The sequence below is a fragment of the Aspergillus udagawae genome (genome assembly GCF_001078395.1).
Source record: "Aspergillus udagawae IFM 46973 DNA, scaffold_4, whole genome shotgun sequence".
NCBI lineage: Eukaryota > Fungi > Ascomycota > Eurotiomycetes > Eurotiales > Aspergillaceae > Aspergillus > Aspergillus udagawae.
In genome coordinates, this window is record NW_025091267.1 from 3,084,313 (window position 1) to 3,112,152 (window position 27,840).

Here is a 27,840-nt window from a genome sequence, read left to right on the forward strand (position 1 = left end):
TCCGTTCCTTTTTCTTTCTTTCTTTTCAACCACCATCTTGACTTCTACACATAATTTCCCTTGTATTTTTTTTCTTTGGTTTTTCCCGCTACCCTTTTCTTCTTCTTCAACTTTGACGTGATTCCTGCACAAATGATGACCATGGCGCAAAATCATGAGGATGTGCCTAAGCGGCCCAGAGGTAATTTCTGCTTACTTGGTTCAAATGACGTTGAGCTTTGTTGACTGGAATCCGCTACAATCAGGCATCCTCAAGAACTCCAGCGGAAATGTCCCTCAGACAGCTCCCTCGACAGAGAATTTCTTCATTAACCCAGCACGAATGGACAACGTCGATACGAAGGAAATTACCCTGCAGAACACACTTCAGAACGCTGGTCGGCGCCGGTCGTCATCCAATATGCGCCCTGGTTCGTCCTCTCGACGACAATCTTTGGCGAGCACCCGCAGCCACGACCAGGAGATCTCTCCGCGCTTGAAGTGGGACGAAGCGAACCTCTACCTGACGGAGCAGGAGAAAACAGCAAAGATGAAGATCGACGAGCCCAAGACCCCGTTTGCCCCGCACTACGACCCCGCCGAGGACGAAGAGGAACTGAAGCTCGCAGAAGCAGAGGAGAGCCTGATCGACGCGCAGGATGTGGTGGTCGATGAACTGGACAGGACCAACAAGGGGCCTCGGAAGGGGACCTCTGTGGATGATATTCCCGACCTGGAACTCGGGGAGCCTGAAGAGCCGTCATACACAGTGGGCAGCGGAGAGGGGAATCGGATCATCCGCGAGCGCAGCCTGAGCAACGAGTCGCATCGCAGCGACAAGCATGTTGTTGTCGGGACAGCGGAGGAGAACGGGGCCGGTGCGGATGGGGATCATCTCATGACGACCGACGAGGCCAAAGAGAAGCATCGTCAGTTTGAGCAGATGCGCAGGAAGCATTATGAGATGAGGAATATCAAGGAACTTCTAGCGTAAGGGGCCGTCTTCTGTCGATGGTGTCGGCGCGCGTACTAACTGTGGCTGTCTCTAAGGCATCCCGAAAACCTGGACGAGATGGAAGAAGATGATGATAACAACGATGACAATGGCTCAGTAAATCCACCACGATGACCAGGGTTCCAGAGAAGTTCACAATTGACGATTCTCAATAATATTAGGTCAACTGTGACCTTGGATCCCCGCCTTCAATGAGTGTTTGTGTCTTATTTCTGTCAGTGTATATTCCCCAGCGATTGCATTTTCTACGGTTGTGAAGAGTATCAAGGGTTCTTGGGAGTGAAACTCCCACCCAGTTCATTTTCTCTTCAGTTTGATGAGAAACCCCACCGTCCCTGTCGGATCTTCAGTCATGATAGATGATATGTATGCGAAATTGTATGTGAATTGAGGGTAAATAGGACTCGGTTCAAGAAATGGATTGCCACTTGTTTAGTCTCTATGCTCTTTGGTAAATTGGATTTCGAGTCACCGAGTTAGGAGCAGTCAGATGCTATCAACTCCGTGGCTATTGACAGCAAATCCTGCTTTTCATGAGGATGCTTATTGTCTTTACCTGTTACAACCGTAATCTCTTGCCTTGACTATCTAGGTGGAGCCAATTTAATTGTCTCTGGGTCCAATTTCTTGATTAAAAGATGTAGATAGATAATCTTCCACCAAAACTGAGTTGTAACCTGTAAGACATTGTTGGACCGCAACTACCCAAGGGCCTAATGAAGGATTGTATTAAACGTACTCCGCGCCATTATCTGTTTGACTGATGATCAACTTGTACCCATCTATCGCTTTCATTGCAAGAAAGTGCTAAAGCAAAAGATGATGCCTTACAAGCTGGTGTTGACTCGTCAATTGCTGGCAGGCCCGAATGTTTGTTTGTTGCGTTGAAAAGGGGTGTACTGCGTCAAATATACTCCATGGATATAGTTTGTTGGTAAAAATAGAACCTACAAAGTGGATTTAGAAAGACGCCAGACAGAACGACTGGGTAATTCAGGGGATACGGCAGCATCCTTTTCATTTTTTTTCATTTTTAGTTTCGAGAAAGACATTATCATTATGTAGGAGGAATTAAAAGGGAGTAGGGAATAGTCTCTGCTCACTGGCTCATCTATATTTACCATCTCGTGATGCTGCATGTGATTGTTGTTTGTCTTCCTGCATCAATCTTCCGATTTCTCTGTCCTTCTCTTCCCGTTCATCAGCTCAAAGGCTCTCTTCTTAGCAAGACATTTAGTCAATAGCCATTAGCACTTTCCAAACTTCCTATTGCTTTCATCACACTCATCATGGCCGACCAACAGCCCGAAAAGACTACCGCTCCTGCTGCTGATGCCCCAGAGCCGCAGCCTACCGCCGTTACAAACACTGACACCCCCAAGGAGACGACCGAGACCACGGAGCCACAACCAGAGAACAAGAACGAAACCACAACCGCGCAGCCTGCCGTTGAAACCACCGCCGCTCAACCCACCGCCGTAGAGATTCCCGCCGAGGCCGACAAGGCTCCCGTCGAAGGGCAGCAGTCGCCTCAGGCCACAGAGGAGAAGCCTGTCGTTGAGCAGCCGGAACAGCCAGCCTATCTTGCCAAAAACCCTGCCCTGGCTCAGTTCGTTGAGCGTCTCCCTGCCATTGTCTCCAGCACCGGCCATGCGGAGATGTGGGGGGTTCCGCTCAAGGACCAGAACGATGCTCCTACAGTCAACGTTCTGATCAAATTCCTGCGCGCGAACGAGGGCAATGTCAAGCTGGCTGAGGAGCAGCTGACCAAGGCCTTGAAGTGGCGGAAGGAGGTGAACCCCTCAGCGCTCGCTGAGTCGACCAGCTACAGCGCGACCAAGTTTGGCGGACTGGGTTATTTGACCGTCTACAAGGAGGCTAATGGTGCGGAGACTGTTGTCACCTGGAATATCTATGGTGGTGTCAAGAATATCAACACCACTTTTGGTGATATGGATGAGTGAGTACATCTGCCAAAGGATATCCCGCGGATCCTAACCATTGTTTTACGCTTGTAGGTTCGTCAAGTGGCGTGTTGCGCTTATGGAGCTGGCGGTCAAGGAGCTGAAGATGGCCGAGGCAACCTCTGTGATTGACTACGATGGCGAGGACCCCTATCAGATGATCCAAGTCCATGACTACCTGAACGTGAGCTTCCTGCGCCTGAACCCTGCCATCAAAGCCGCCACCAAGAAGACCATTGAAGTCTTCACCACAGCTTACCCTGAACTTCTCCGGGAGAAGTTCTTCGTCAATGTCCCTGCCATCATGGGCTGGATGTTTGCCGCCATGAAGGTTTTCCTGAGCAAGAATACCACTCGCAAGTTCCATCCCATCTCCAACGGCGCCAATCTGGCTCGCGAGTTCCCTTCTCTGAAGGAGCAATTCCCCAAGGTCTACGGTGGAAGCGCCCCTGCTCTTCAGGAAGGAGCGAGAACCGTCAACCTCACTCAGGACGAGCCTGCCCCCGCTGCTCCTGAGGCTGCGACAAATGAGCAGCCAAAGGAGCAGGCCAAGGAGAAGAAGGACGAGGACGTCGCTCAGGAGGAATCCAAGCCTGAGTCTGCTCCAGAACAGCCAAAGGCTGAGCCTGCTGTCACGGCCCAGGAAGCCCCTGCTGCCGATGCTAAGTGAGCGTGATAAGGCTGTAACATACTCCGATTTGTCATATTGAAAGGAATGGAATAGGAGGAACAGGCATGATACCCGGGAGGATAGGCAGACTGCTTTGTTCTCGTTTTTGTGTGGGCACATTTGATACCTCGGAATTGCTACGTTTTTGCGAAAGGAGTAGATGAAAGAGCTTAACTAGACCATATATACTTAATTAATAGTAATACTAATGGAACTCCACTCTAGATGATCTTTTCTGCACCTGTAGTTGTAATTATTCTCCTCTTTGGATCACTATCACATGTAGCAGCAAGTGGTATATGGAAGACCAGAAATACCAAAGCCGCAGTTTCTTCCGCACTCCGCAACACACAGGCGTTCGCAAGAGCTGTGCAGGTCGATCTAAGCTCTCATCTTCCTCTACCATCGATTACCTTGAGCCAGCTGCCTTGAGCTGTCAGAATGCAGCTTGTTCTTTTTGCAGCGTCCCGCATGTTTCAATAAATTTCATTCACTTCCTTCGAAGCTCACGATACAAATACTTTCATCCAGTCCATCGTCACCCACCCTTATTCCTCGCGAGCTTGACTTCGCTCCCACCTCACCCTAACCTTCAAAAGCGAAAACGACAAGCTTCACCATGTCAGTTTGGAATCCAGATAACATCCGCGACGTGGCCGAGTCCGTCGGCATCGTCAATCTCAGCAACGAAGTGACCGAGAACCTCGCGCGCGACGTCGAATACCGCGTCGCACAGGTCCTCGAAGAGGCTCTCAAGTTCATGCGACACAGTCGCCGGACGCTACTTACCACGCAGGATGTTGCGCAGGCCCTGCGGGTCCTGGACGTGGAGCCGCTGTATGGATATGAAACCACACGGCCGTTGCGGTTCGGGGAGGCGTCGCTGGGGCCCGGGCAGCCGTTATTCTACGTCGAGGACGAGGAGGTGGATTTTGAAAAATTGATTAATGCGCCGTTGCCCAAGGTGCCGAGGGAGATCTCTTTTACTGGTGAGGGGTTTTCCAGCTGTCGTTTTAGGCTTGTGTTTATTGCTAACTGGTTTACTGTACAGCTCATTGGTTGGCCGTTGAAGGTGTGCAGCCGTCTATTCCGCAGAATCCTACCGCAGCCGACTCGAGAAACCTCGAATTGACCGCCAAGGGCCCTAATGCCAACTCGACGTTGGCGGCGATGAGCGGCACTGGGAACGTGGCCGTCAAGCCGCTGGTCAAGCATGTGCTGTCCAAGGAACTTCAGCTCTACTTCGAGAAAGTCTGCAACGCTTTCCTGGATGAGTCTAGTGAAGAATACCGGACGTCGGGCTATGCCAGTCTGCGTGAGGATCCGGGGCTGCATCAGCTCGTGCCGTACTTTGTCCAGTTCATTTCGGAGAAGGTGACACACGGACTCAAGGATATTTTTGTGCTGACGCAGGTCATGCACATGGCAGAGGCCCTGGTGCAGAACAAGTCGCTATATGTGGATCCTTATGTATGGTTTCTCTTCTTGAAGTGCCTTTTATGGGAATGTCTGCTAATTCGGACCAGATCGCATCCCTTGTTCCCCCCATTCTGACGTGCCTGATCGGCAGACAGCTTGGTGGCAATACAGACTTAGCAGAACAGTTTGCTCTACGCGACCTGGCCGCTTCTCTCCTGGGCCTCATCTCCAAGAAATACTCTCACTCTTCGCATACACTCACACCTCGACTCGCCCGCTCCTGTCTCAAGACTTTCCTTGATCCGTCAAAACCATTTGGAGCGCATTATGGCGCGATTATTGGCTTGAATGCTGTCGGTGGCACCGAAGCTGTCCGAGTCTTGATACTTCCCAATTTGTCAAGTTACGCGAGCCTTCTCGCGGACGGCATGGCAGAAGACAACCCTCGACGACCCGAGGCCGAAAAGGTGCTGGGCGCACTGTTGGCCGTCCTTTCCACCTTGCGGGAGGGCCGCAAAAATCTGGCCAATGGGCACGGTGCCATTGTGACGGACGAGCTCCGCGAGCGACTAAAAGCAAAAGTGGGGGATATCATCGCAAGCAGGATCGCGGATGCGGGAGAGGTGCAGATGGCCTATGCTATCCTCGAAGCTTGAGGCATTTGCCAGTTGGCCACCTTGGCTTCCTTTTGTGTCTCTGCCTTTCCTCTCTTGTTCATCTGTTTTCTTTTTGAGTCATTGAAATTGCAGCTGTGCCTTGCATCTTGGCGGCGGGAAGGGTTTCATTGGGGCTTTGGCGTTTACGTGGCGTACGAAGTGGGAAAATCCTGTGGTTATTCCTTGCTTGATCTTCTGAATTGAGAGCAGGAAAATTATTCAGAGCGTAATGTTTTTGTCTAGAGGTCTGTCTATTGTTTTATTATCGATCAGAGACAGCTAAGAAATCATATCAGTCATAGCTCTGGTATAGTGATGTTGAAACGGGGCTGGTCAGACTAAGACTGGCGACGTCATCACTGTCACTCTGTGCTTCACCGCCTACCATAATCAGCATAGAAACTTTGTGTCGCACGACAGTTAGTTGAGTGCCTCAGGCACTCACTCTGGCTGCCCAATTTGGACAGACGAAAATCCGACGTCAAGTCATAAAAGGACAACCAACGAATTCCAGGAGTACACTCTGCACAATCCAATTTATCAATTGTAATATATTCAAAACATTCACGCTTTGACTCGCAAAGGAATCGTCTAAAGCTTCCATGCTTCCTTGATTGGTGACTGGAGTCTTCTTCCTTCCAGCCCAATCTTCGTAGTAGTGTCAGTCTTAGCGGTAGTTGCGCCCCACGAACCAACTTTTTTTTCTTCCTCCTCGTTCTCCCGCTCTTTTTTGCTCTGCCCACAGACCTCTATAAATAATAACCTCCGTCAACCTCCAACGTCTGCCTACTCTGCCCGACAAAAACAGTCACGGCGATTCTATACCCCTGACCTTGTGAGGAACTTATAGCCCTCGTATTTCTCTGTCGTTGCCGTCCTCTAATTTTCCGTCATAAAAAGGCGACCACATCCTCGGAGCTTGCAGTCTATCTTTGCTCTCGCAGATGTCCAGAGCTGTGGCCTCGCGCTACGTCGTGCTGTTTTGAGCTCGATCTGACTTTGCCTTCCATGAACCCAAAGGACTTGCTGCGATTCTTGTCTAAGCCAGCAAAGTAAGCCCCTCTCCTTATGTGCCATTTTCATGCGCTGGACGCTGCCTATCGCATTATGGCCACGACCCCCTCGTCAGGCACACAGTGAGCTGAACTGACTCAATTGCTCCTCCAGGCCTCGATAACACGACTCACATCCAGAGTCATTTCCTTCCAAGCTTCCAATTATCTTCTCGTTTCTTTCCAAAAAAAGCAGATACTCTCGTCTGCTAGACCCGATACTTTGACCGGTATCGGTATCTTCAGTACGAGGGTGCTCGCCATATAGTCACAATTCCTTTTTCAAGAGGCTTTTTCCTCCTCTCCCTGTCCTTTCGCCCTCCCTAGCATCCCCTTCGGGCCTGTGTTGAATTTCGCCCATCTGGCCTGTGTGCCATTCTCTTTATCGCGACAAAGGGCCTTCTCTCTCAGGCGGACATAGCCCCCCTGTTCGTCTGGGCAGCAGATAGTGCTTCCTAGGCTTCTGTGTCTACGGTCAACTACATATACACCACTGCGTTGCTCCTCGTTTCAATAATCGGTCTCGCACCGGCATACGTCTCTCAGTTCATTACGTCAATCAGCGGAAATGGTCTACATCGGCATCCCCAAGAATTACACGGCTTCGCCGTCTTCCTTTGCCGGAACTCCGTCCTTGACTATCAATTACGAGGCAACGCAGGATCTTGATTCTACCAATGCGTTTGAAGGTATGTTTCCGCCCGGTGACGTGTCCGAAAGCAGCATTGGGCAGAGGCTGACAGCCCATAGGTCCAGAGAAACTCTTGGAGGTGTGGTTCGCGCCTTCCGCTCAGGAATTAGGTCCGGCGCAGCCTGCCGGTTTGAAAGCTGTGCCCGAGGAGATCTGGAAGGACATGCTGGATCTCGTCAATTGTCAGGTCCTTTCTATTGTCTCGTCGGAGGATGTGGATGCCTACCTGCTCTCCGAGTCCAGCATGTTCGTCTGGCCTCACAAGCTTATCCTGAAGACCTGTGGTACCACCACTCTTCTGTCCGGTCTGCCACGCATTCTCGAGATTGCCGCTTTGTTCGGTGGCTTCCCCAAGTCTACCGCTCCTTCTCGCGGAATCTCCGTCGCCGCCGCACCCTACCGTGTGTTCTACAGCCGAAAGAACTTCCTGTTCCCCGACCGCCAGCGCGGCCCTCACCGCAGCTGGAGGGATGAAGTGCGGACTATGGATAGGCTCTTCCTCAACGGTAGCGCCTACATGATTGGCAAGATGAACGGCGAGCATTGGTACTTGTACCTGACTGAACCTCATACCATGCTCACCCCGCCAACGAGCCCGGGAGCGAAGACCGAGTTTGCAGAAACGGAGACTAAGATCCTCAGCGTACCTCAGGGCGCTGCTCTGCAGGCAGATACCGAGGATGAAACTTTGGAAGTCTTGATGACCGATCTGGACGAGGAGAATGCGAAGCAGTTCTACCTCGAGCATGCGACCGCTGTTGCGGAGACCCGTTATCGCAACTTCGATGCGGAGAAGAGTGACCATGTCGATGTGTTCAGCAATACTTCCTCCGATATGAGCGACCTGGACTCGGAAGGAAGCCGGGTTCTGCCTCCGGAATTGACTACCGAGGGCCACGCGCTCGGGACCGTCGTTTCTGAAGCTTGTGGTCTTTCCGATGTGTATCCTAAGGAGAAGTATCCCGAATCGCGCATCGATGCGTACCTGTTCACACCATGTGGCTTCTCCGCCAACGGCGTGATTCCGCCTCCTGAAGGGAAGACCGGTACCCACTACTTCACGGTGCACGTCACTCCAGAGCCGCATTGCTCGTATGCGTCCTTTGAGACCAACGTGCCGCACTCGCAGAACGGCCAGACCACTGCTGGAATCATTAAGCAAGTGGTCGACATTTTCAAGCCTGGCCGCTTCAGCATCACTCTCTTCGAGGCCAAGCCAGCGCTGAGCCAGATCGAAGACGAGTGGAAGGAAGCCAAGTACCTGGCCGCTCGTCGGACTGCCAAAATGGAACATGTGGAGGGATATCGCCGGGTGGACCGGATTGTCCACGACCTCGACGGCTATGAGCTTGTGTTCCGCTACTATGAACGCCTGGACTGGAAAGGGGGGGCCCCTCGGCTGGGAGAGGAGAGATTTTGAAAGAACAAGCCATAGCACGTCGAGATATCGTTTCTTGCGGAATTTGGTCGGACATTCTTTTGAGATGGAGATAGTCGCATTCTACATATTTTCTTCTTTTGCCCAATATTCGTTGAACAGTCAATAGCCTTTGCTTCCCCTGTTTGAGTTTGCAGATAATTCTTCGAGAATTTGAGCGTTCGTTTCGTGTACAAAGCTCCTTGACTCCCAATGTACTGTCCTTACTGTTGTGATTTTGCATTGAGCTACTCGAGCGTTTGCAATGAACATCTGATTATAATCCGTATACATTCTTCCTTTGGTATGTGTGTATATTTTATCCAGAATATATATCTGAATCCAAAATAGTAGACTGGTAGTGAAGTGTGGTGATGAAGATAAATGGCCCGCGCCAACTGGCATGGATTACGGATCGGCAGACCTGCCAGATCGGTCCGGAGTTTCTTTCTGGTTGGGATCACTTCGTAGCTCCAGCATACCTTCCAACTTCCATCCGCTCGCTGCGCCCAAGCTTGACCGCGAACTGTTCATAATTAAGTACAGCAAGATTATAGATTTGCTTTTTCTCTTTGCGTTTAACGGTCAAGTCGGTGGAAGAGACAGGAACAACATAGTCAGCCAGACGGCCGGCTGAAACGAGCAACCTCTGTCAAGGCGAGCATCGACCAAGCAACCGAGAGTCCCTACAGGAGCTCACAAACTTGACTCTTTTGCCTACTTTCTAATACCACACCCCTCACAATGTCATCACCGCCACCTCATCCAACGCCGACAAATCCCCTCAAACGGCCCTCCATCTCCTCCTCCGCCTCACAGCCTCTCGGCACCAACCCGAAGCGTCCACGCATGCACCCCCTTCGGCAGACATCCTTCCCCGCCAGTATAGATAATGACCAGCGCGCATTCAGTGCCACTAGCGACGCGGGGAGTGTAACGGGCAGTTTCACAGGTAGTCTGGGCGGGACGAGCGCGGACGGGGTATTCCTGGGGGCGGCCAAGAAGGGGAAACGTGGGCGCAAGAGTAAAGCCGAGAAAGAGCGGGAGCGGGAGCAGCGGGAGGATGCGGCGAGTTTGCGCGGGGAGACGCGATTGGGGTCTGTGGATGCGGATGGGATGTCTGTTCGGGCTGGTGGGACGGCGAGGGGGGATGCGGCCGGGGAGGATGGCGACGAGGATGAGGACTTTGATGATGAGGGGGAGATGCTGAGGGGTGAGGAAGGGGTAACAGATACGGAAGCCGAGAAGAAGAATCTTGCGTATGTTTCTCGCCCTGTTACTGACCCAGTGTGCTTCTAAAGGCTGACGTTGGATTCTTGGAACACAGTTTACTGGTGGATGCATTCAATCCTATTCAGTCGGAGCGCTACGATCTGTTCAAACGGGCCAAGCTGCGCAAGGAGACGCTGCGGCGAATTGTCAACCACGCGCTGTCCCAGTCTGTTCCCGCCAGTGTCGTGACAACCATCAACGGTTTCACCAAGGTCTTTGCGGGCGAGATCATCGAGAAGGCGAGGACCGTCCAGGCCGAATGGGCTATCGCGCATGATCAAGCTGCGCGCGCTGCCTTTGAGGCTGAAGAGGCCGAGGCGGAGGCCAGAGCGGCTGAAGCAGCGGCGAGGGCAGCGGCTTCCGCTACGCCGGCGACGGGGGTTCAGGGACAGAACCCGCCCCAGCCGCCTGTCAAGAGGGAGCATTCGGACAGCAATCGCTCAACCCCAATCCCTCCTTCACTCTCTCCCATGCCGCAACAACAGGGCTCGCAACCGGCCACGCCTTCTATATCTGGCCTTCCGCAGCAGCAAGAACAGCAACCCCCTCCAGCACGACCGAAAAGGGAATTCAAACCGCCGCCTAATCCTCACCGGGGCCAGCTCCTCCCTTCCCATCTTCGCGAGGCATTACGGCGGTACAAGCGTGATGGCGAGGGCGGTGGTGTCGGTTTCTCGGGGTTGAGTATGGACAACTTGGGAGTGAGGGGATCAGTCACCTGGAATGCGGGCAGTGCTGGAGGAAGACGAATCTTCCGATAGTATTGCTTTCCTCGGTTTCTCTTACTTTTTGACATGATGACATGATAAAAGCACTTCGGATTGTACATACACATACCCTAATATTTTATAACGATGGCTCGGGCGGCATGGCTGTTCTCCGCCATCAAATGGGACTGGCTCCGCCCTAAATTTATAGGCACACTACAGGCAAGTAAATTACTCTTACTCGATCGTCATATGCTTGCATTCATCTCTAAACAGATAGAGACCAGCGGGACACATTGTTCTCCAAAATCCCTGAACGATTGATACCCGATTGCACCTGCAATATCTCCTTACATCACGAAAGCCTTCCGAATGACCACAATCCATTAGTGCCAAGTCAATCAACCTATCCTCAAGACAGTCAGCCAAAGACCTCTTCTACCAAAGACATACCCAACTTACCTAGCCGGACTTGACGAGCCACTGCCAGCCCAGGCCTAGAAAGGAAATCCAAGAACATCATCGTCGAAGCGGCGACGGCGGCGGACGAGACGAACTCTCTGCGGGCCGTGGATCTCGTGGTGCTCGTGTCCATGCTGGTCGAGGTACACCTGTACCTGACGGAGGAGCACTCGCAGGACATCCACGATGGCAAGGAGGATGATGATCTTGGCGGCTGTATGAAGGAAGAAGACCAGGCTGGCGTTTTTGGTCATCGGGGACTTGAGAGCGATTAGCTCGGTAGATGTATGGTTCATTGTATCTGGTGCTTGTTAGGTCAGTGTCTCTTACGGGGCTGAGGGTGCTTCGCAAGTGCTTACCCTTAAAGAGAACACGCGTGTGAGGTAACAGTTGGTGACGAACTCTGGGTTGGTGTGATAGAGCTGAAGTTGTGATGATGATGCTCACAGGACTGAACGCTTTAGGATGAAGGATTTGCACGCTGCTATGCTGTAGTGATAAGTGCGCAGGGAGACGGGAAGTAGTCTTCTGTCTCATTCTGTCAGAACACATCGGTTTGTTCTGGAAGAAGAGCTCTTGGGCTCGGCGTAACAATTACGCTCGTTGCCTGACGATGCGATGGGAGCATATAACGACTCAGCGAAATCGTCTCGCCTGATTTGACGGTTCTCCATGGCAGTGAAGGCTTTTCTTTCATAGAGAAGATGGGAGAATGAAACATCCTAGCCTGTTCTGCTCATTCATCTTCATCTCTTCTTCCTGGATGTCTTATTTGTCTCTTTCAATTCTTGCATGCTCAACACATCCAAACAGGCCTTTAACTTAGAATCGCCTTTTTCTTTGTCTTCTTCTTCATCGTATTGTATTTCCTTGTTGCCCTCTATCAAAAATGTCTGATACGATTGAGGAAATCCATGGGATAGAGGAACCAGCCCAGAGCCAGAGTGAGAAGAATGATATTCCCCTGGCGAAAAGGACCTGCGTCCAGCGCGTGGAACATCCTCTGCCCGAGCTCGCCTCGAAGAATGGAGACACCTGGACGCACGATGAAGAGTCCTATCTCCGTGGAGGCATTCTCATCCCGGTTGAGGTTCCGAACGACGCCGCTCCCAGTGACGACGTGGACGTCAAGAGTGCAAAGCTCATTCTTCTCTTCGGTAAGATAGATCTCTCATTCCAAAGTGCAAGCTCAAGAGCCTTCCCAGTCTGGTGAGATAGTTACCAACTAATGAGATCTGTATCTCCATAGGGCCCCCAGCTGCGGGAAAGAGCACTGCCGCGGCAAACGTGGCCGCAGAGCTTGGATCCATTCACATTTGTCCCGATCAGACGATCCGGCGTCTGGGGGAGACAGGTCCATACCTCGCTTGGCTGGCGGTTGTGCAGGCCATTGAGACCCAGGGAATTGTGCCGAGCGAGTTACTGTTTCGTCTCGTGAAAATGGAAATCCAGAGACACATGGAGTTTGGAGCGACTACCTTCATCATTGACGGATGGCCACACTGCTCCGAGGACTTCACTCTGCTGCACGAAGTGAGTGACCCGTGACCCTTGGCTCTGTACGGTCCATTCGCCTTGCTCTCGGACGTTGACTTGCGATTGTCTAGACCTTCACTGTGGTGTCAGCTTTTCATCTGTACGCAACTCAAGACACACTTGAAAAGCGTGCGATGCAAAACCCTATGACCTTTGATGAGGGTACCAAGCGCCTCAAGTCCTTCCGAGACGGGATGGTGAGATATTATCAAGAGCTGGGGGATCTCCTCACTCTGGACAGCTTCAAAGACGTTTTGAACCCGGTACGTATACAGCCACAATTTCGAGAATTTGACAGGATCCAGGGCTAACTCCTTATGAGATGAGTGCCGAACAAGATTACCAGGTCTTCTACCCGCAGATCAAGTTAATCATCGAGGTAGGCATCTGAACCCCAGACTTGCAAAAAATGGAGTTGATTGACAATAAGTAGAAGAGGCTCGCTCGGGTTGAGGCTGCTTCGGAACTCGCACAGACTGAGACCTCGTCGGATGAGCATGAGCATGAGCACGAGCCCGTTGTAGATGAGAACCTTGAATAGGCGTGGTCGTTGGTCTTGTCTTCTTGAGGTGACGATCTTAGGAATAGCCACTGTTTCTTGCGTCATTTCGCTCTTGCGCATTTTGACAAGCCTTTTTTAGCCTGCGTCTCAGGTGAGGATGTCGGCATTGGCCTTCGTGGTATCTCGTATGGTTTCAAAATGAAAGATGCCTGCTTGTTGCTGCAGGTTAAATTCGAAGCTTTTGGTGACCTGCCAGAGCTGCTGACAAAGTAGCCTCTTTAACCAGGTAATTGTGATAACGAATTGACAGATACTGTTTTCCAACCAAAGATCCTTTACCGTATAGGAAAATACGTCGTATAGCACAGGAAGATTAAAGCGCCTCATATTGTACAGTTGCAGATAGACCGTCACACCTGATACAGTAAAATCACGAAAGAAAAATCACCCCGATGCTCACCTTTGCTTGACCTTGAACGCCGAGCGCGCCTTTTCTCTTTCAAGCTCCAAGGCTTTCAGGTGAGCTTCGCGGCGAGCATGATTCCTCTCCTCCCGCTTCCAATCCTCTTCTTCCTTCCTTCTCCTCTCGTAGTCGGCAGCCAACTTGAGATCCTTCTCGCCAAGCCGAGGAGGCTCGGCAATAGTACCGTCCGCGTTCTTCACGGGGCCCTGACCACGAACGGCGTCCAATTTCTCCACCGTTTCACGCTTGATGTTGTCCTTGGCTTCCTTCAGGTTGTTCAAGGCGCGATCAATAAAGCTAATCTCCACACTATCAGGCGACTTGTGCTGTTCCTGAATCAACTTGGCTCTTTCGGCCTCCAGATGCTCACGAAGCATGCGGATCGACTTGCTCTGCTGCGGATCATCATGACCCGGGGACTGTCCGGGTTTAGGCTGTTTTACAGGGAGGGCGATATTCATCGATTTTCTGAAGCTGTCAGAGCTGAGAAGGTAGGCTTGGCCCAGACCAAATAGACCAGTCGTCACGAAATAGAGCTGGAGGGCGCTGGGGAAGAAGGACATGAAGAGAAAGGAGATGGCAGGCAACCCAAAAATGAAGAGCCTGCCTAATGTTGTGCCCTGGAGCTGGTTCACGCCGTTTTCGCCTCCTTTCTACACAGGACGAAGACGTTATGAGTTAGTAATCAAGCCAGTAGCCCGGAGGATGAACGTCGACTTACCCGGATGCTCAGGTACATGAACAAAGACGACGCAGCGGGAAGTATGAAGTACGGGTCGGCAACGGTAAGATCCTTCAGCCAAGCAACGGATTCCAGGGTCAGCCCTGGCACTGGCAAGGCTGTCATACCCTTGACGACTCTGTAGCAGCCAAAACCAAAGGGAATCTGAAGCATGGGAATGAAGGACTTCCAAGCCTTGATACCTTGCTCCTGGTGAATCTTCTGGATTTCGGCTCGTAATTTCATCATTTCCATTTGGTTGCCATCCTTTCCGCGCAGGATCATCTGCTGACGCAGAGGTTCCGTGATGGGCTTGACATTGAGCATTTTGGTCGAGGTGTCCACAGCGCCCAGCGTAGGATACAGAAGTGCTAATCGGAGGAGAAGACCGGTTCCCACGATACTTGCCCACCAGGGCAAGCCTCCCCACATGTGGAAATGTTCAATGACAAACTGAATGATTGACGACGGGCCCCAGCCGTAGTCGAGCCCTAGGTCTTTGAGGTATCCGATGTGCTCTGGGATCGAGCTGAGATCAGCGGCAGACAGATCAGAAAGCTCAGGTGCACCCATATCGGTAGAAGCGTCCGACAAATGCTTACTCGCAGTGGCATCGGTTGCGGAAGATGTCGAATTGAATCTTGCGGACATAACTCCGGGTATGGAGGCGGCGGGCTTCCATGATAATTTCCCGGAAAGTGTCTGGGTAGGCCTTCCATAGCGTACAGGGGATCTCGAGCTCTGCGGTCTGAACGAAGAGATCTGCAGTATACCGACTCAAGTCAGCCAGGCGTCTACTTGCTTGCAGGCGGAGAAGAGGATATCGGGGGACAAACCGATCGGCTGGAGCGAGGGAAAGCAGTCAAATGTTGTCGAGCAATGGTGGGAATGCCACCACGCCCCTTCAAACCAGCCCCTGCCAGCATTGTGATATTTGGCCGCAGGAGATACCTAGTGGTTCACGAGCGACGGCGTTTTAGTGAAAAACAACGGCTATATCCGCTGCCGACTCGCGGAGATTGGACTTTTTCGCGCCAAGACTTGCTTTCTGCCGGGCGGCCGGAGTTTGTTCCTGATCCTGATACCAGAATACGTCCAAATACTACCTGGGGCACAAGAGAGGAAGAGGATCGTCCGGGTAGAATATCATTTGAATTAGATGAAATTTCCATACTCGCAATGCACAGCAAAAGATTGACCGTGTCTTCGATATGCAGAAGTCGAATTGCTTCGCCCGACGCCGTCCAATCTGACCTACTGCTGGTGCCTTTTGGAATCTATGTACACATATACGCAACCCATGCTGAAGACACGGAAATTAACAAACGACTAATCGATCACGATTGTTGGATATCAAGAATTTGCGCAGAGAGAAATCTATATTTGGTGTCTGAAGGCGCGCAATCACTCCAATGATGTAGTGTCTTGCAGATTTCCGGCTCTAGGCTGGCGCCGCGATGGAATGTCGCGAATCTCCATGCCTGGTCCCATGGGCCTTGACCGTCGATAAGTAGGGAAAATCTAGATGGAGTCAATGATTAGTCCAGTCTCGTTGGAGATGAGTCAATGTGCATTGGCGGATAATCGCAGGGAGACAGATACTGTACCCCTCAAAGCGACTTCATGGGGCGTACCTTTGTGTTAGACCAGCCAAGACGAAAAGCGGCCTCATGTGCAAACAATTCCCCAAATCCCAGCATCAACCCGTTGACAAAAGGGAGGATCAAATTGATCGCCGCCCCCCGCAAGATGCCCCAGATCGACGGAGGCTTATACAGAATCAAGGGCGAACTGGATGTCGACATAGGCGATGAAACCTCATGATTGGCAGAGTAAATTTCCGAGTCCGAGGGTACCGTCAGACCAGAGTCGTAGAGCTCAACCCTTGAGTGGGAGTGTTCGTCGGCCATGCTGCGGGGAGAAGAACGCCGGTTGACAGGAATCGAAGCAACAGGAGCTCGTAGACGGTAGAAATCCGACGACTGTCGAGGATATACCTGGCGCTGCTTAACTCTCTGGTACCAAATCAATATCGCTTTGCACCTTGCATGAAAGACAGGATGGGCGAGATGGTGTAGTTGTCGCAGCCAGATGATCAAGGAAGCTGAATCGCCTACACCTGACTCCAAAAGGTTACGTAAGCAAGAATAGTACTGAGTTGAGTTACGCAATATTAATGTCGGTCAAAAAGCCAACGGCGAAGGACTTCCCAACTTCCCCTACTTCTAACTGAAATTAAATGCTTATAATAGAACTTATCTACCATTTAAGATATTTGTGCGATGAAGTTTCATGAAGTTAGGGTGCTTTGCTGAGGGCTAACTGCCTCTTATTTTTGTTGATAGTAGTGCAGAGTATCCGTAACCATAGTAGTATCCCTGCCAATAGGCAGAGCTTCATGAAGCGGCCAGGGATAAATACACGCCCTAGATACAGGAGTCACAAATTGTACTAATGTTTGAGATCCAAATTTAATAGCACTCGAGCTAGTGTAATTCGCAGATTGTAACAGAGTAGGCACCTGAGGCATCAACATCTACAACTCTGTACACCGGGAGATCTCTTCTTCCGGATGACCAATCAGGCAACAGTGACGTATCATCATCAGCGCGGTGTTTGTCAGTGAAATCGGGAGCTCCAGTGATAGTTTGGCATTTCATTAGTTCCTTTTTCCCTGGTCACCATACATCTCGTTCTGTTTCAATATCTAATTTTGGTGCTCTTCAGAAGTCACATCTTTCTTTACCCCAGACTCAGCGCTCGATAGCTGAACCGAGCTGTCTACTCATATCCTTCCAAGATGGATCGTAACCCCGCCGAGAACGATGAGGTGGTTTCTCAGTTCTGTGCAATGACAGGAACGCGTCCTGCAGAGGTAATTCCTTCACGCTGACTTTATGGTGACGTCTGACGAACTCTCTCGCTGACATCTATATCCGAAGGCGCAAGCGTACCTGGCAGCCAATGGGTGGGATATCGAGGCAGCGGTGACAGAGTTCTTCGCGGAACAAGACGAAGCCATGCAAGGTGCAAACACAGTTGGTGGTCGGTCTCTTGGAGGTGCAGATTCAGCTGCATCAGTAGGTCGATCACTTGGCGGCAGCTCTTCCCAGTCCGGAACTGCTACACCGCAGCAATCTTCCTCTTCATCGCGCAAACCCACCTCTAAGAAGAGATTTGCAACACTCGGGGATTTTGCATCTGGAGGCGGTGATTCGTCCGATGAAGATGACACGGAGAATCAAGATTTTTTTGCTGGTGGCGAGAAGTCAGGACTGGCTGTGCAGAACCCGGATGATCTTAAGAGAAAGATCATCGAGAAAGCCAGAAAGTGAGTCTGAGCCTCACCTGATGATTATACTCAAATTATGACAGAATACCTGACAACTACGTATAGGACTCAGCTGCCGTCTTCTGACGAACCCGAAACGAGACGATCCTACTTTACCGGCACTGCACGCACCCTTGGAGGTGACGACGCCCCGAGCCGGGTCATAGAAAGCCCGAGTGCGCCTACACTACAGAGACCCCAGCGAGTACAAAGAACGCTGCACTTTTGGGCGGATGGATTCTCTGTCGACGACGGTGATCTCTTCCGTTCAGATGACCCACGAAATGCGGAAATTCTTGACGGCATCCGACAGGGCCGTGCCCCGCTATCGATCATGAATGTACAACCTGGTCAAGAAGTCGACGTCGAGATCAAGCAGCATGAGGAAAAATATGTTAAGCCTAAGCCGAAATACAAGCCTTTCTCCGGAACAGGACAACGACTCGGCAGCCCGACTCCGGCCATCAGAAGCCAAGCCCCTTCTGAGGCTCCCACCCCTAGTCAGCCAAGCGCAGAGTCAGTCAAGCCTGCCGTGGATGAGTCGCAGCCGATTGTGACGCTACAAATCCGGCTTGGTGATGGAACTCGTCTAACATCTCGATTCAATACCTCGCATACCATCGGCGATGTCTATCAGTTCGTTTCCGCTGCCAGCCCATCCAGCCAGAGTCGTCCCTGGGTGTTGATGACCACGTTCCCGAACAAGGACCTTACAGACAAATCAGCTGTCCTTGGTGATCTACCTGAGTTCAAGCGAGGTGGTGTGGTCGTACAGAAGTGGCAGTAAGCTGCTGTTGTGGAAGTTATGACTCGTGAAAGTTCTGTTGTCCACCTCAAATCATAGAAAAGAGACCCTTTTTCTTGCAGGCGACCCATATTGTGATCTCCTGACAAAATTTGAGCCAATGACACGATTTATGTAATCCAGATATGGACGAGTAGATAGGCAATTTCGGTCAAAGGGACGACTCGCATGTCACGAAACGATCCTGCGCACGAGGACTTTAAAACTAATGTCTTTTCCTATCCATTGCAACTTGTAGTCGAGAATATCTTATCTATTGACGGCATACCTCTCGTAAGAGGTAAGTTTTTAGAACGAATCTCCGGATTGATAAGCAATCTTCCCCACATGGCGGAATGACGCAGAAAAAGTAAGTGAACTGCGAAATCGGCCGTTTTGCCATCACCTTTTCCTTTGTCGCCGAGTGGAAACTGAAGTCTCGCAACTTCATAATTGTCAGATAGCCGGTGAGAAATGCCTCTCGACGGAGTCAAGAACATTGTGCTGGTGAGTTGCGTTTTCCCATGTCATTTTTTTTCTGTCCAGCCCAAACCCCTCATCACATCTTATCGATAACGGTCCTATGTCAATGAGGGATGAGTAGTAGAGGAATCCATGAGCCATACTGGGCCAATACAGGCTTTTTTTGGCTGAAGCCGAACCGCTTCGGTTTCAAGTCTTCTCCCACGATTGTTACTGACAGTCTGCGAATATGAAAGGTCCTCTCCGGCAAAGGTGGCGTCGGCAAATCTTCCGTCACCTTACAACTCGCGCTTGCACTCTCTCTTCAGGGCAAATCCGTCGGTATCCTCGACATTGATCTGACAGGCCCATCCATCCCTCGCTTAGTCGGACTCGAAGACGCAAAGATTACACAGACCCCGCGCGGCTGGCTCCCCGTATCGGTACACCTGCCCGAGAACGCAGCACACGATGGCGCGCCACCACGAGGCGCATTGCGGTGCATGTCTCTAGGCTTTCTGCTACGCGATCGAGGAGACGCGGTGATCTGGCGTGGGCCCAAGAAAACCGCTATGATCCGCCAATTTCTATCGGACGTTTTCTGGGGTCCCACGGATTATCTGCTCGTGGATACCCCGCCCGGCACGAGCGATGAGCATATAGCGTTGGCGGAGCAGTTGTTGACGCTGGCTTCGACGGATCCGGCTGTGTCGTCTATGGGCCGGCCCCGTTTGGCGGGTGCGGTGCTTGTGACGACCCCTCAGGCCGTTGCGACGTCTGATGTACGCAAGGAGGTCAATTTCTGCGTTAAGACGCAGATCCCGGCGCTGGGTGTGATTGAGAACATGTCCGGTTACACATGTCCTTGTTGTGGGGAAGTGAGCAATCTATTCTCCAGTGGCGGAGGTAAGGTCATGGCAGAGGAATTGGGGATCAGCTTTCTGGGCACTGTCCCAGTGGATGTCAAGTTCGGCGAACTGGTTGAAGGCAAGATGGTTGTGGATAGCGACTCGGATGAGGAAGATGGGCCTACACAGGCTCAACAGCCAGAGGAGCCTGTCGACAACAGGCCGCTTGTTGAGCGGTATAAGGACTGCTGGTCATACACTCGATTTGAGGAATTTGCGAAGTCATTAATATCTCAGATTGAGGGGGAAAGCGCGGCGAGTTGATATTTTCTAACGCCTTGGAATGAATAATACTCTTCGTCACTTCCCTCGTTTGTCTTCATTCATATACCACTATTATGTCTTTTTTCTGCCCCAATCAAGCGCATTACCAGCCAAGTCCATATCATGTCAAAGGTTATCTTAGAGGAGACAATCAACCAATTACTTTCACATTGTCTTCTCCACGATCTACCTTACTAGAGCCCGAAAAATTGATCACAGTCACAGTGAAGAAAAGCATCAGCTTCTCCGGTCAGTGGACCTCTCAACCACTGCACTAGGGCAGACGGCACTGGAATGAAAGATTCCGCTTGTTGACCTCTACAGATCAGCGTCGCAGGGGGATTGAGAGAAAGAAGCTAGGCAATTCAACAGATTGAAAATTATAGAAGGGAACTACCATACGAAATTAATGCCATCAATCATCAATGTCTAGCCTGTGCTCCTTGACGAATGCTGTTCATTTTGTCTCTCAAGCATGGCACGCAGCAGCCTTTCAGCGGATCGAGGTTGACCGTCTTGAGAAGCATTCCTGAGCCAGTTGAACAGCGCTTGCACGTCTGTCAGTACAGACAGTTTGTCTGACTGTCCATGATCCCTTGTCGTGGCATCACAGTTCTCTCCTGCGGACAGCTGACCTTGGCGAGAGTCAGAAGCAAACGTGTGCAATGAATGGCCATTGGCTTGTGCGTCGAGGAGGATCTCTGACACAAGCGCAGGTGTCAGGATACTCTTAAGCTGGTCCTCTGTGACGCGTTCGTTCTGCTTTCCGAGTAAAGTCCGGCCGTTTGAGTTCGGCTTCGACATGAATTCCCTAGTCGCTGGCAATGAATCTGCAACGGGGTCTGAGGTGTTTCCATCAAGATTGGCAGGAAGGAGCGATTGCGGATTGTCAGATTGCGCGAGGACAGACAGGCCCTCCGCAACAGAGAACGGCACGAATGAGTGGTACACCATTGTAGATGATGTGATTGTAGAGGGTCCGGTCTGTTCTAAGTAACGATATTGAGGCACAGTGGAGTAATCCCGCACACCCAGGACACTGTTACTATCGTCGTCAAAGATTATCACAGCATCATCAGGTTGTCTTTCATGGTCCGAGCTGGCTTCCTCTACGGTCAAGAGACCGCCAGGCGGAGCCCGAATTTCTCCCAATGGCGCAATATGACTTCCATACTCGTTGGCCAAACTGAGTTTGCTACGGCCGCATATTTCGCCAATCGTGTCCAAAGTACTTCGAATCTCAGGCTCGATGGCTCGCAGAATGCCATCGATACTAAAGTCCTCTTCTGAGGGAAGGCTTGGGCCACGCTTTGGCGTTCCAGATCGGACTGAAAATGGAAATGACCGCCGTGAAGGCATATTGGACGTCCCTCCAGTGTCATCTGTACTTCCAGAATAGGCCCGAACCAGTACTGGCTGAGAACCGAAAGTCGAGGACCGATTGCCAGAATGATTGGCCTGGCGATTCATCCAGGTTAGAGGTCTGTGATTCCCATTGAGTTGACGTAAGGCAGTGGTGCGGTATGCCCGTGCGGAATTATCTAGAGCAAGGCCGTAACGGCAGGAGCTTGCCTGATGAGATGGACCAACAGTCTCGACCACAGGGCAGGAGTGAGACGGTGTGAGCTGCGACCATCTCTGGCTAAAGAGTGAGGACGATAGTCGGACTCTATCATGGTGGGATGACAGCCTGTCTGACCTATGATCCATTATCGACTAAACAGGGTCCACAAAAATATTAAGAAAGTTCCGATTTCTGGTTTGTTGTTAGAAGCATCCCATCAGTCAAAGACGTCTCTGTCCAAATGTATTCGTCGCAGCTGTGATGCAGGAAGACGCGGAGGGAATACGGCCACCAGAAAACCCCGCCCTCATGCTGATTCGCAGCTGCGGCTGATCCTCCAACAGTAATGGGAGTCAAGCAGCTGTCAAATCACAGCATGTAAAAGGCAGGACACGTATCTATACGCGGTTCTTGCCCAGACGATCAAACCTGCATCGGCGCATCAGAAAGAGCGCCATGTTGGCATGCGTCTGAGAGACTCGGTAGACTCCAGTGTGAGAAAATTTCCAGGAACTGATAGCCCCGTCGGATGCCACTTTGCTCCAATTAGTGGGATTTCGAAAGCAATGTAGTAAGACAATGCGTTGGCATGCGACAACGACAGCGGATTACTTGTGTTATCACTTATCCGTCTACCAGCGGACGGGACAACCACCCGAGGGGGGCAGTCAGGCGGAATTGCGGACGGGTCATGGTTGCTACTACTACCAACTCACAAATATCATGTCTTGAGTCCTTGACGAGCCAACCGGCTATGTTTCCAGTCATTGCTCCTGAAATTTTATCCCTGTTTGCACGTTCAATCACAATCAATCGTCTCGAAGGTTCCTCTCGATCCAAATGAACAGGTTTCGTGTATGCAAGCACTCCGTGTATATACCCCATTGGCTCCCCCCTCCGAGGCACTGACAGTTCATGCTTATAGTTTGGCGACTCCGAGGAGTCGGCCTCAGATCTTGACGATGATACCTCCGACTTGCCATTCCCTGAGCCTCTCACTCGATCATCGTTCCTCGCCCCCGACTTTGACCCCGCAGACTACCTCTCGTCCTTGACCAATCGGCACCAGAGCCTCGAAGACCTCCGACAAGAACTGCGGAATCTAGACCAAGCGCTCAGTCGGGAGTTGCTAGATTTAGTCAATGAGAACTATGGTGATTTCTTATCGCTTGGTAGTGCATTGCAAGGGGGCGAAGAGAAGGTCGAGCAGGTTCGGGTTGGGCTGTTGTCATTTCAGAGGGAGGTTCAAGCTATACGGGACAAGGTGGAAGCGAGGCAGAGCGACTTGGAAAAGCTCTTGAATGAAAAGAGGCGTCTGACAGGGCATGCAAACATCGCTCGGGCTCTGTTAGACTTCGCAGAGCGTGTTGAGGACCTGGAGAAACGATTGATGATTGGCGACGCACCGACCCAGCACCAACACGAATCGGCCGAGGTATTCGAGAGAGACTCGGACCTGCTGGATAGTGAGAGTGAGGAAACTGACGAAGAAGATCTGCCCACCGGCTCATCTGCCGCGCCACTGGTGTCTCTGCGAAGGCTGGAAAATCACATACAGAAATACGTCTACCTCACCCGACTCGCTTCGCGGATTGGCGATGATCATCCATTTTTACTTAACCAACGACCCCGATTAGCGAAGATCAGGGCCACGGTGCTCGTGGACCTGAAGACAGCACTTGAGCAAGGCAGTCATGCTGGAGCGAGACGGGATACGAAGACGATGGCCGTATTGCGACTCTACAAACTAATGGGCGAGGATACCAGTGCGGTAACCGCATTGAAGAATCTGAAGATATAAGCTTCACCCTTGTGCATTGCGCGAGCTTCATTTTGCATAGCAGAGGCGTTTAGGATCAGACTTGAGCTTCTAGAAATATATGTTCTCAGAAAACACCATTATGCACCGTGCTGTTCCCAAATAATAACGCGATCTGTACAATATACACCCAAGAAAATGGACCAAAAAAATCATATATGTTACAAGCCGGTCAAAGAAGTGGTGTCAGGGGAATTGTCGGACTTGAACTCTCCATTGAGACTGAAGCCGGGGCCGTTTGTCGAGCTCAGAACCTGGTGCGGGTTAGTGCGGATTTCATAATTGCAATTTGAAAGGTCAACTTACAACTTCGTAGATCTCTTTAACAATGCGATCGTTGAGGCTGGCCGCGTCCTTCTTCACCTGATCAATCGTCGCGCGCAAATTGTCTCTCAATTGTTCAGGAGAGAAGGCCAATTGCCCAATCGGTAGTCGAATAACGGCGTCACGCTCTCTGTATACCGTACCACCACGGAGCATCTCAACTCTAGCGGCCACATCTTCAACCACAGTACCGGTCTTGATGCTTGGCATCAGGCCTCTGGGACCAAGAATCCGGCCCAGCCCGGCTTTGTTCAAAGCGTCCAAGCTATCGGGGTGACAAATGCAGCGATCGAATTCAATCTTGCCCGCTTTGACCGCGTCGAAAACGTCCTGTTCACCTACCAGAACAGCTCCAGCTGCGCGGGCTTCCTTCTCGTGTCTTGTTCCAGGAGGGCACACGACACAGATTCGCGATTCGGTCTGGACGGAGTGAGGAAATCGGAGCATATTACGGATAACCGGTCCGTCTCGCTTTGTTTTCAAACGGATATGAATTTCGTATTTGGAGACAGTCGGTTCGCGTCCGACTTCAAAAGCGCGGAGATATCTGCATTAGAATAGTCAGAGATTAGCGAGATATGCGAGTGAAGCGCCTCAGCCCAGACAATATCTACCTTACGGCATCGCAGAGCGCGAATTGCTCAACATCCTTGAGATCTTTCTGCTTGAACTCCCTGGGACCCTTCTTTTCCTTCTTGCTCTTCGCCTTGGCCTTTTTACCTTGGGCCTGAGGGTTGCTCTTGGCTCCACGGACCTGTTGGTTAAAGCTTGAGAGCAAAGGCGCCATTGTTCTTTGACGAAGAGGCGATTGACATGTTGAGAGAATGCCCCTTGCCGCGGACGGCAAGATCGAGCCGAAGGAGGACATGGTTTGGAGAGTTTGATTGATGCCAGCCTTCTTCAAACTCCTGGGAGACGGAGATGTTTTCTTCTCCGAAAGCTCTCTCTCGGCGATGCGGGCGGAGAAACGTGACGCCGGCGGAGTCCCTTTTGAGTCAAATGCCCCTCCATATTGCTCGATTTTGGGGGAAATTCAATAGCCCACTTGTTACGCTCTCAGACGTCGATTTCACTCGAAACAAATCTTGAGGGCTGCAATGTCTCAGTATCAGCTTACTCTGGCCACCAGGGCCAATCAGCCCTATGTGCTTCCTGTCCTACTGGTCGCAACTTCTATCAATGAGGCGCGACCAAGCCCAGTGGTATCGATCACCTACGAGGATACTGCGTTTCTTCGTGAAGGAGATAAGGCCGTCGTGCAATACACCGGAGCTAGCGGTAATCCTGTCTTTGGCCTTATCAACGCTATTCAGGAACTCCGCAAAGATTTCCCCTTCCTTAATAGCAAGGATGAGAAGCTGGTGAGAGGCGCATGGAACCTGACCGTTGATGAGCACTGATAGGAGATGCTAACACATGTTTTCTAGGAGAATGAGTGGCTGTCTCGGTTAGAAGCATTTGCTCCTCTCGATTTCAAAGCCCTTGACCCTGAATTGCAACGTCTCGATACCCACCTCCTGCTGCGATCCTTCGTTGTCGGTTACTCTCTCTCCACAGCCGACATTGCCCTTTGGGGTGCCATCCGAGGCAACCGGGTCGCAGTCTCGGCGATCAAGAAGGGCTCACTTGTCAATGTGGCTCGTTGGTTCTATTTCTTGGAGGATCTTTGCCCATGGGCCACATCTACACTTGAGGCTCTGAACCAGGCTGCGAGAGAGAAGAAGGCCGCCAAGGCGAAGGAGGGAGCCAGCTACGACATCGCTCTTCTCCATACTGAGAAAGGTGTGGTGACAAGATTTCCTCCTGAGCCTTCAGGTTATCTTCACATCGGTCACGCAAAAGCTGCACTGCTCAATGACTACTTCGCGCACGAGAAGTATAATGGTACCCTTATTGTCCGCTTCGACGACACAAATCCTTCGAACGAGAAGCTCGAGTTCCAGGACGCGATTATCGAAGATCTTGCTCTCATGGGCATCAAGCCCGATAAGATGAGCTACACCAGCGACTACTTTGACGAGCTATACCAGTACGCCCTTCAAATCATCAAGGACGGAAACGCCTACGCCGACGATACCGAGAAGGAGGTCATGGCTGAGCAGAGAATGAATGGGAAGCCCAGCAAGCGTCGCGATGCATCCGTCGAGGAGAACCTTGCCCGTTTCGAGGAGATGAAGAAGGGTACCCCTGAGGGTCTCCGTTGGTGTATCCGAGCCAAGATGTCTGTTGATAACCCCAACAAGGCCATGCGCGATCCTGTCATCTACCGCTGCAACCCTGCTCCTCACCATCGCACTGGAACGAAGTGGAAGATCTACCCTACCTACGACTTCGCCTGCCCTATCGTCGACTCAATTGAGGGTGTGACCCATGCCCTCAGAACTATTGAGTACCGCGATCGCAACCCTCAATACCAATGGTTCTTGGACACCCTCAAGCTTCGCCATGTCCAAGTCTGGGATTTCGCTCGCATGAACTTCATTCGCACCTTGCTGTCTAAGAGAAAGCTCACCAAGCTCGTTAACCAAGGCATCGTATGGGGATGGGATGAGTAAGTCTACCCTTACTTCAAGTGATTCTTGTCTTACTAACGATGTCAGTCCTCGTTTCCCCACCATCCGAGTAAGTAACAGGACTAACCATGCCTGCGAATCCCCTTTTTCATGCGTCATTTTTTATTGTCTCACCTATTCTCCATGTACTGTTGACTTCTCAGGCTAACCATTCCATAGGGCATCCGTCGGAGGGGAATGACCATCCCTGCTCTGAGAGAATTCATTCTTAAGCAGGGACCCAGCAAGAACATCACCAACCTTGACTGGACCCTGATCTGGGCAACCAACAAGAAGTACATTGACCCTGTCGCACCTCGTCACACTGCCATTCTCAAGAAGGATATGGTCAAGGCGATTGTCAAGGGAGGCCCGGCTACACCTTACATGGAAGAGAAACCCAAGCACGGCAAGAACCCTGCAGTTGGCATGAAGAAGGTGGCTTTTGGTGGCACGGTCATTTTCGACCAGGAAGATGCCAAGAGCTTCAAGCAAGATGAAGAGATCACCTTGATGAGCTGGGGCAATGCCATTGTCCGTAAGATCGATACCGATCCTACATCGGGCATCGTCAAGGAGCTGGAGCTGGAACTCCACCTGGAAGGCGACTTTAAAAAGACGGAGAAGAAGGTCACGTGGCTGTCTACTGAGGGACAGGAGCTAATTCCCGTGGAATTGGTGGATTTCGACTACCTCCTCAATAAGGACACCCTACAGGAGGACGACGTTCTCGAGGACGTTTTGAACAAGAACACCGAGTTCAGAGAGGACGCTGTTGCTGATTGCAACGTCGCTGAACTGAAGGAAGGTGATATCATCCAGTTTGAACGCAAGGGCTACTACCGGGTTGACCGAGCCTATGCACCGGGCAAGCCGGCTGTTTTGTTCAACATTCCCACTGGCAAGACGGGCAAATGAATCACTAGTTAGATATTTGGGACTAACGAAGCCATGCATGTGTCTACTACAATGTAGATATTAGAAGCATAAAAAAGAGAATCAGAGAAAGAGAATCTATGTTATCAGGATGCTGGATCGTTGCCTTACGATAAGTCTAGGTATAAATTGCAAAAAGATGAATACTTATAATTATTCCTTTTCTTCTTTGCGGCAATGATTTTCTTTACGTTCCCTAAACAGCTGAGTACATAAGGAAGCATATGGTTCTTTTAAAGTGGGCGCTATCTATACGCCATAGTAGTTGCCGCGATCCGTGCATGTTCTATGGAGTACAGAATCTCCATGGCTCCACTTCATTGATTGATCATCTTGTTCACCACATACTATTAGAATTTACATTAAATTT

General features: G+C 51.1%; 15 protein-coding genes across 15 annotated transcripts; 11 read left to right on the top strand and 4 right to left on the bottom strand.

Moving 5' to 3' along the window:
• Nucleotides 1-141: 141 nt before the first annotated feature.
• Nucleotides 142-1,108, top strand: Aud_006444 (PP1-complex regulatory subunit GLC8; the record flags this gene model as incomplete). Its single annotated transcript, XM_043291345.1, has 3 exons — nt 142-181; nt 246-969; nt 1,030-1,108. The coding sequence occupies 3 exons, from the start codon at nt 142-144 to the stop codon at nt 1,106-1,108; spliced, it is 843 nt and encodes a 280-aa protein (XP_043147280.1).
• Nucleotides 1,109-2,283: 1,175 nt separating this feature from the next.
• Nucleotides 2,284-3,628, top strand: sfh5 (CRAL/TRIO domain protein; the record flags this gene model as incomplete). The annotated part of the gene is made up of 2 exons (XM_043291346.1): nt 2,284-2,954; nt 3,013-3,628. The coding sequence occupies 2 exons, from the start codon at nt 2,284-2,286 to the stop codon at nt 3,626-3,628; spliced, it is 1,287 nt and encodes a 428-aa protein (XP_043147281.1).
• Nucleotides 3,629-4,247: 619 nt separating this feature from the next.
• On the top strand, nt 4,248-5,703 carry Aud_006446 (TATA-binding protein-associated factor TAF6; the record flags this gene model as incomplete). Its single annotated transcript, XM_043291347.1, has 3 exons — nt 4,248-4,617; nt 4,680-5,098; nt 5,155-5,703. 3 exons carry the CDS (start codon nt 4,248-4,250, stop codon nt 5,701-5,703), a joined length of 1,338 nt encoding a protein of 445 aa, XP_043147282.1.
• Nucleotides 5,704-7,323: 1,620 nt separating this feature from the next.
• On the top strand, nt 7,324-8,866 carry Aud_006447 (adenosylmethionine decarboxylase SPE2; the record flags this gene model as incomplete). The annotated part of the gene is made up of 2 exons (XM_043291348.1): nt 7,324-7,444; nt 7,506-8,866. 2 exons carry the CDS (start codon nt 7,324-7,326, stop codon nt 8,864-8,866), a joined length of 1,482 nt encoding a protein of 493 aa, XP_043147283.1.
• A 741-nt stretch (nt 8,867-9,607) lies between these two features.
• Nucleotides 9,608-10,896, top strand: Aud_006448 (transcription initiation factor TFIID subunit 11 family protein; the record flags this gene model as incomplete). The annotated part of the gene is made up of 2 exons (XM_043291349.1): nt 9,608-10,122; nt 10,191-10,896. The coding sequence occupies 2 exons, from the start codon at nt 9,608-9,610 to the stop codon at nt 10,894-10,896; spliced, it is 1,221 nt and encodes a 406-aa protein (XP_043147284.1).
• A 93-nt stretch (nt 10,897-10,989) lies between these two features.
• On the top strand, nt 10,990-11,579 carry Aud_006449 (uncharacterized protein; the record flags this gene model as incomplete). The annotated part of the gene is made up of 2 exons (XM_043291350.1): nt 10,990-11,068; nt 11,323-11,579. 2 exons carry the CDS (start codon nt 10,990-10,992, stop codon nt 11,577-11,579), a joined length of 336 nt encoding a protein of 111 aa, XP_043147285.1.
• A 614-nt stretch (nt 11,580-12,193) lies between these two features.
• Nucleotides 12,194-13,381, top strand: Aud_006450 (adenylate kinase family protein; the record flags this gene model as incomplete). The annotated part of the gene is made up of 5 exons (XM_043291351.1): nt 12,194-12,461; nt 12,554-12,837; nt 12,912-13,103; nt 13,163-13,219; nt 13,274-13,381. The coding sequence occupies 5 exons, from the start codon at nt 12,194-12,196 to the stop codon at nt 13,379-13,381; spliced, it is 909 nt and encodes a 302-aa protein (XP_043147286.1).
• Nucleotides 13,382-13,798: 417 nt separating this feature from the next.
• On the bottom strand, nt 13,799-15,452 carry Aud_006451 (membrane insertase OXA1; the record flags this gene model as incomplete). Its single annotated transcript, XM_043291352.1, has 3 exons — nt 13,799-14,458; nt 14,527-15,288; nt 15,363-15,452. 3 exons carry the CDS (start codon nt 15,450-15,452, stop codon nt 13,799-13,801), a joined length of 1,512 nt encoding a protein of 503 aa, XP_043147287.1.
• A 478-nt stretch (nt 15,453-15,930) lies between these two features.
• Nucleotides 15,931-16,436, bottom strand: Aud_006452 (TOM13-domain-containing protein; the record flags this gene model as incomplete). Its single annotated transcript, XM_043291353.1, has 2 exons — nt 15,931-16,047; nt 16,161-16,436. The coding sequence occupies 2 exons, from the start codon at nt 16,434-16,436 to the stop codon at nt 15,931-15,933; spliced, it is 393 nt and encodes a 130-aa protein (XP_043147288.1).
• An 890-nt stretch (nt 16,437-17,326) lies between these two features.
• Nucleotides 17,327-18,644, top strand: Aud_006453 (protein phosphatase regulator SHP1; the record flags this gene model as incomplete). The annotated part of the gene is made up of 3 exons (XM_043291354.1): nt 17,327-17,401; nt 17,469-17,857; nt 17,924-18,644. The coding sequence occupies 3 exons, from the start codon at nt 17,327-17,329 to the stop codon at nt 18,642-18,644; spliced, it is 1,185 nt and encodes a 394-aa protein (XP_043147289.1).
• A 471-nt stretch (nt 18,645-19,115) lies between these two features.
• Nucleotides 19,116-20,275, top strand: Aud_006454 (Mrp/NBP35 family ATP-binding protein; the record flags this gene model as incomplete). The annotated part of the gene is made up of 2 exons (XM_043291355.1): nt 19,116-19,148; nt 19,361-20,275. 2 exons carry the CDS (start codon nt 19,116-19,118, stop codon nt 20,273-20,275), a joined length of 948 nt encoding a protein of 315 aa, XP_043147290.1.
• Nucleotides 20,276-20,704: 429 nt separating this feature from the next.
• On the bottom strand, nt 20,705-21,634 carry Aud_006455 (uncharacterized protein; the record flags this gene model as incomplete). Its single annotated transcript, XM_043291356.1, has 1 exon — nt 20,705-21,634. The coding sequence occupies one exon, from the start codon at nt 21,632-21,634 to the stop codon at nt 20,705-20,707; it is 930 nt and encodes a 309-aa protein (XP_043147291.1).
• Nucleotides 21,635-22,679: 1,045 nt separating this feature from the next.
• On the top strand, nt 22,680-23,640 carry Aud_006456 (COG2 family protein; the record flags this gene model as incomplete). The annotated part of the gene is made up of 2 exons (XM_043291357.1): nt 22,680-22,694; nt 22,765-23,640. The coding sequence occupies 2 exons, from the start codon at nt 22,680-22,682 to the stop codon at nt 23,638-23,640; spliced, it is 891 nt and encodes a 296-aa protein (XP_043147292.1).
• A 179-nt stretch (nt 23,641-23,819) lies between these two features.
• On the bottom strand, nt 23,820-24,850 carry Aud_006457 (mitochondrial 54S ribosomal protein uL1m; the record flags this gene model as incomplete). Its single annotated transcript, XM_043291358.1, has 3 exons — nt 23,820-23,912; nt 23,965-24,529; nt 24,597-24,850. 3 exons carry the CDS (start codon nt 24,848-24,850, stop codon nt 23,820-23,822), a joined length of 912 nt encoding a protein of 303 aa, XP_043147293.1.
• Nucleotides 24,851-25,079: 229 nt separating this feature from the next.
• Nucleotides 25,080-27,452, top strand: Aud_006458 (glutamate--tRNA ligase GUS1; the record flags this gene model as incomplete). Its single annotated transcript, XM_043291359.1, has 4 exons — nt 25,080-25,343; nt 25,410-26,533; nt 26,583-26,604; nt 26,715-27,452. 4 exons carry the CDS (start codon nt 25,080-25,082, stop codon nt 27,450-27,452), a joined length of 2,148 nt encoding a protein of 715 aa, XP_043147294.1.
• Nucleotides 27,453-27,840: the final 388 nt, after the last annotated feature.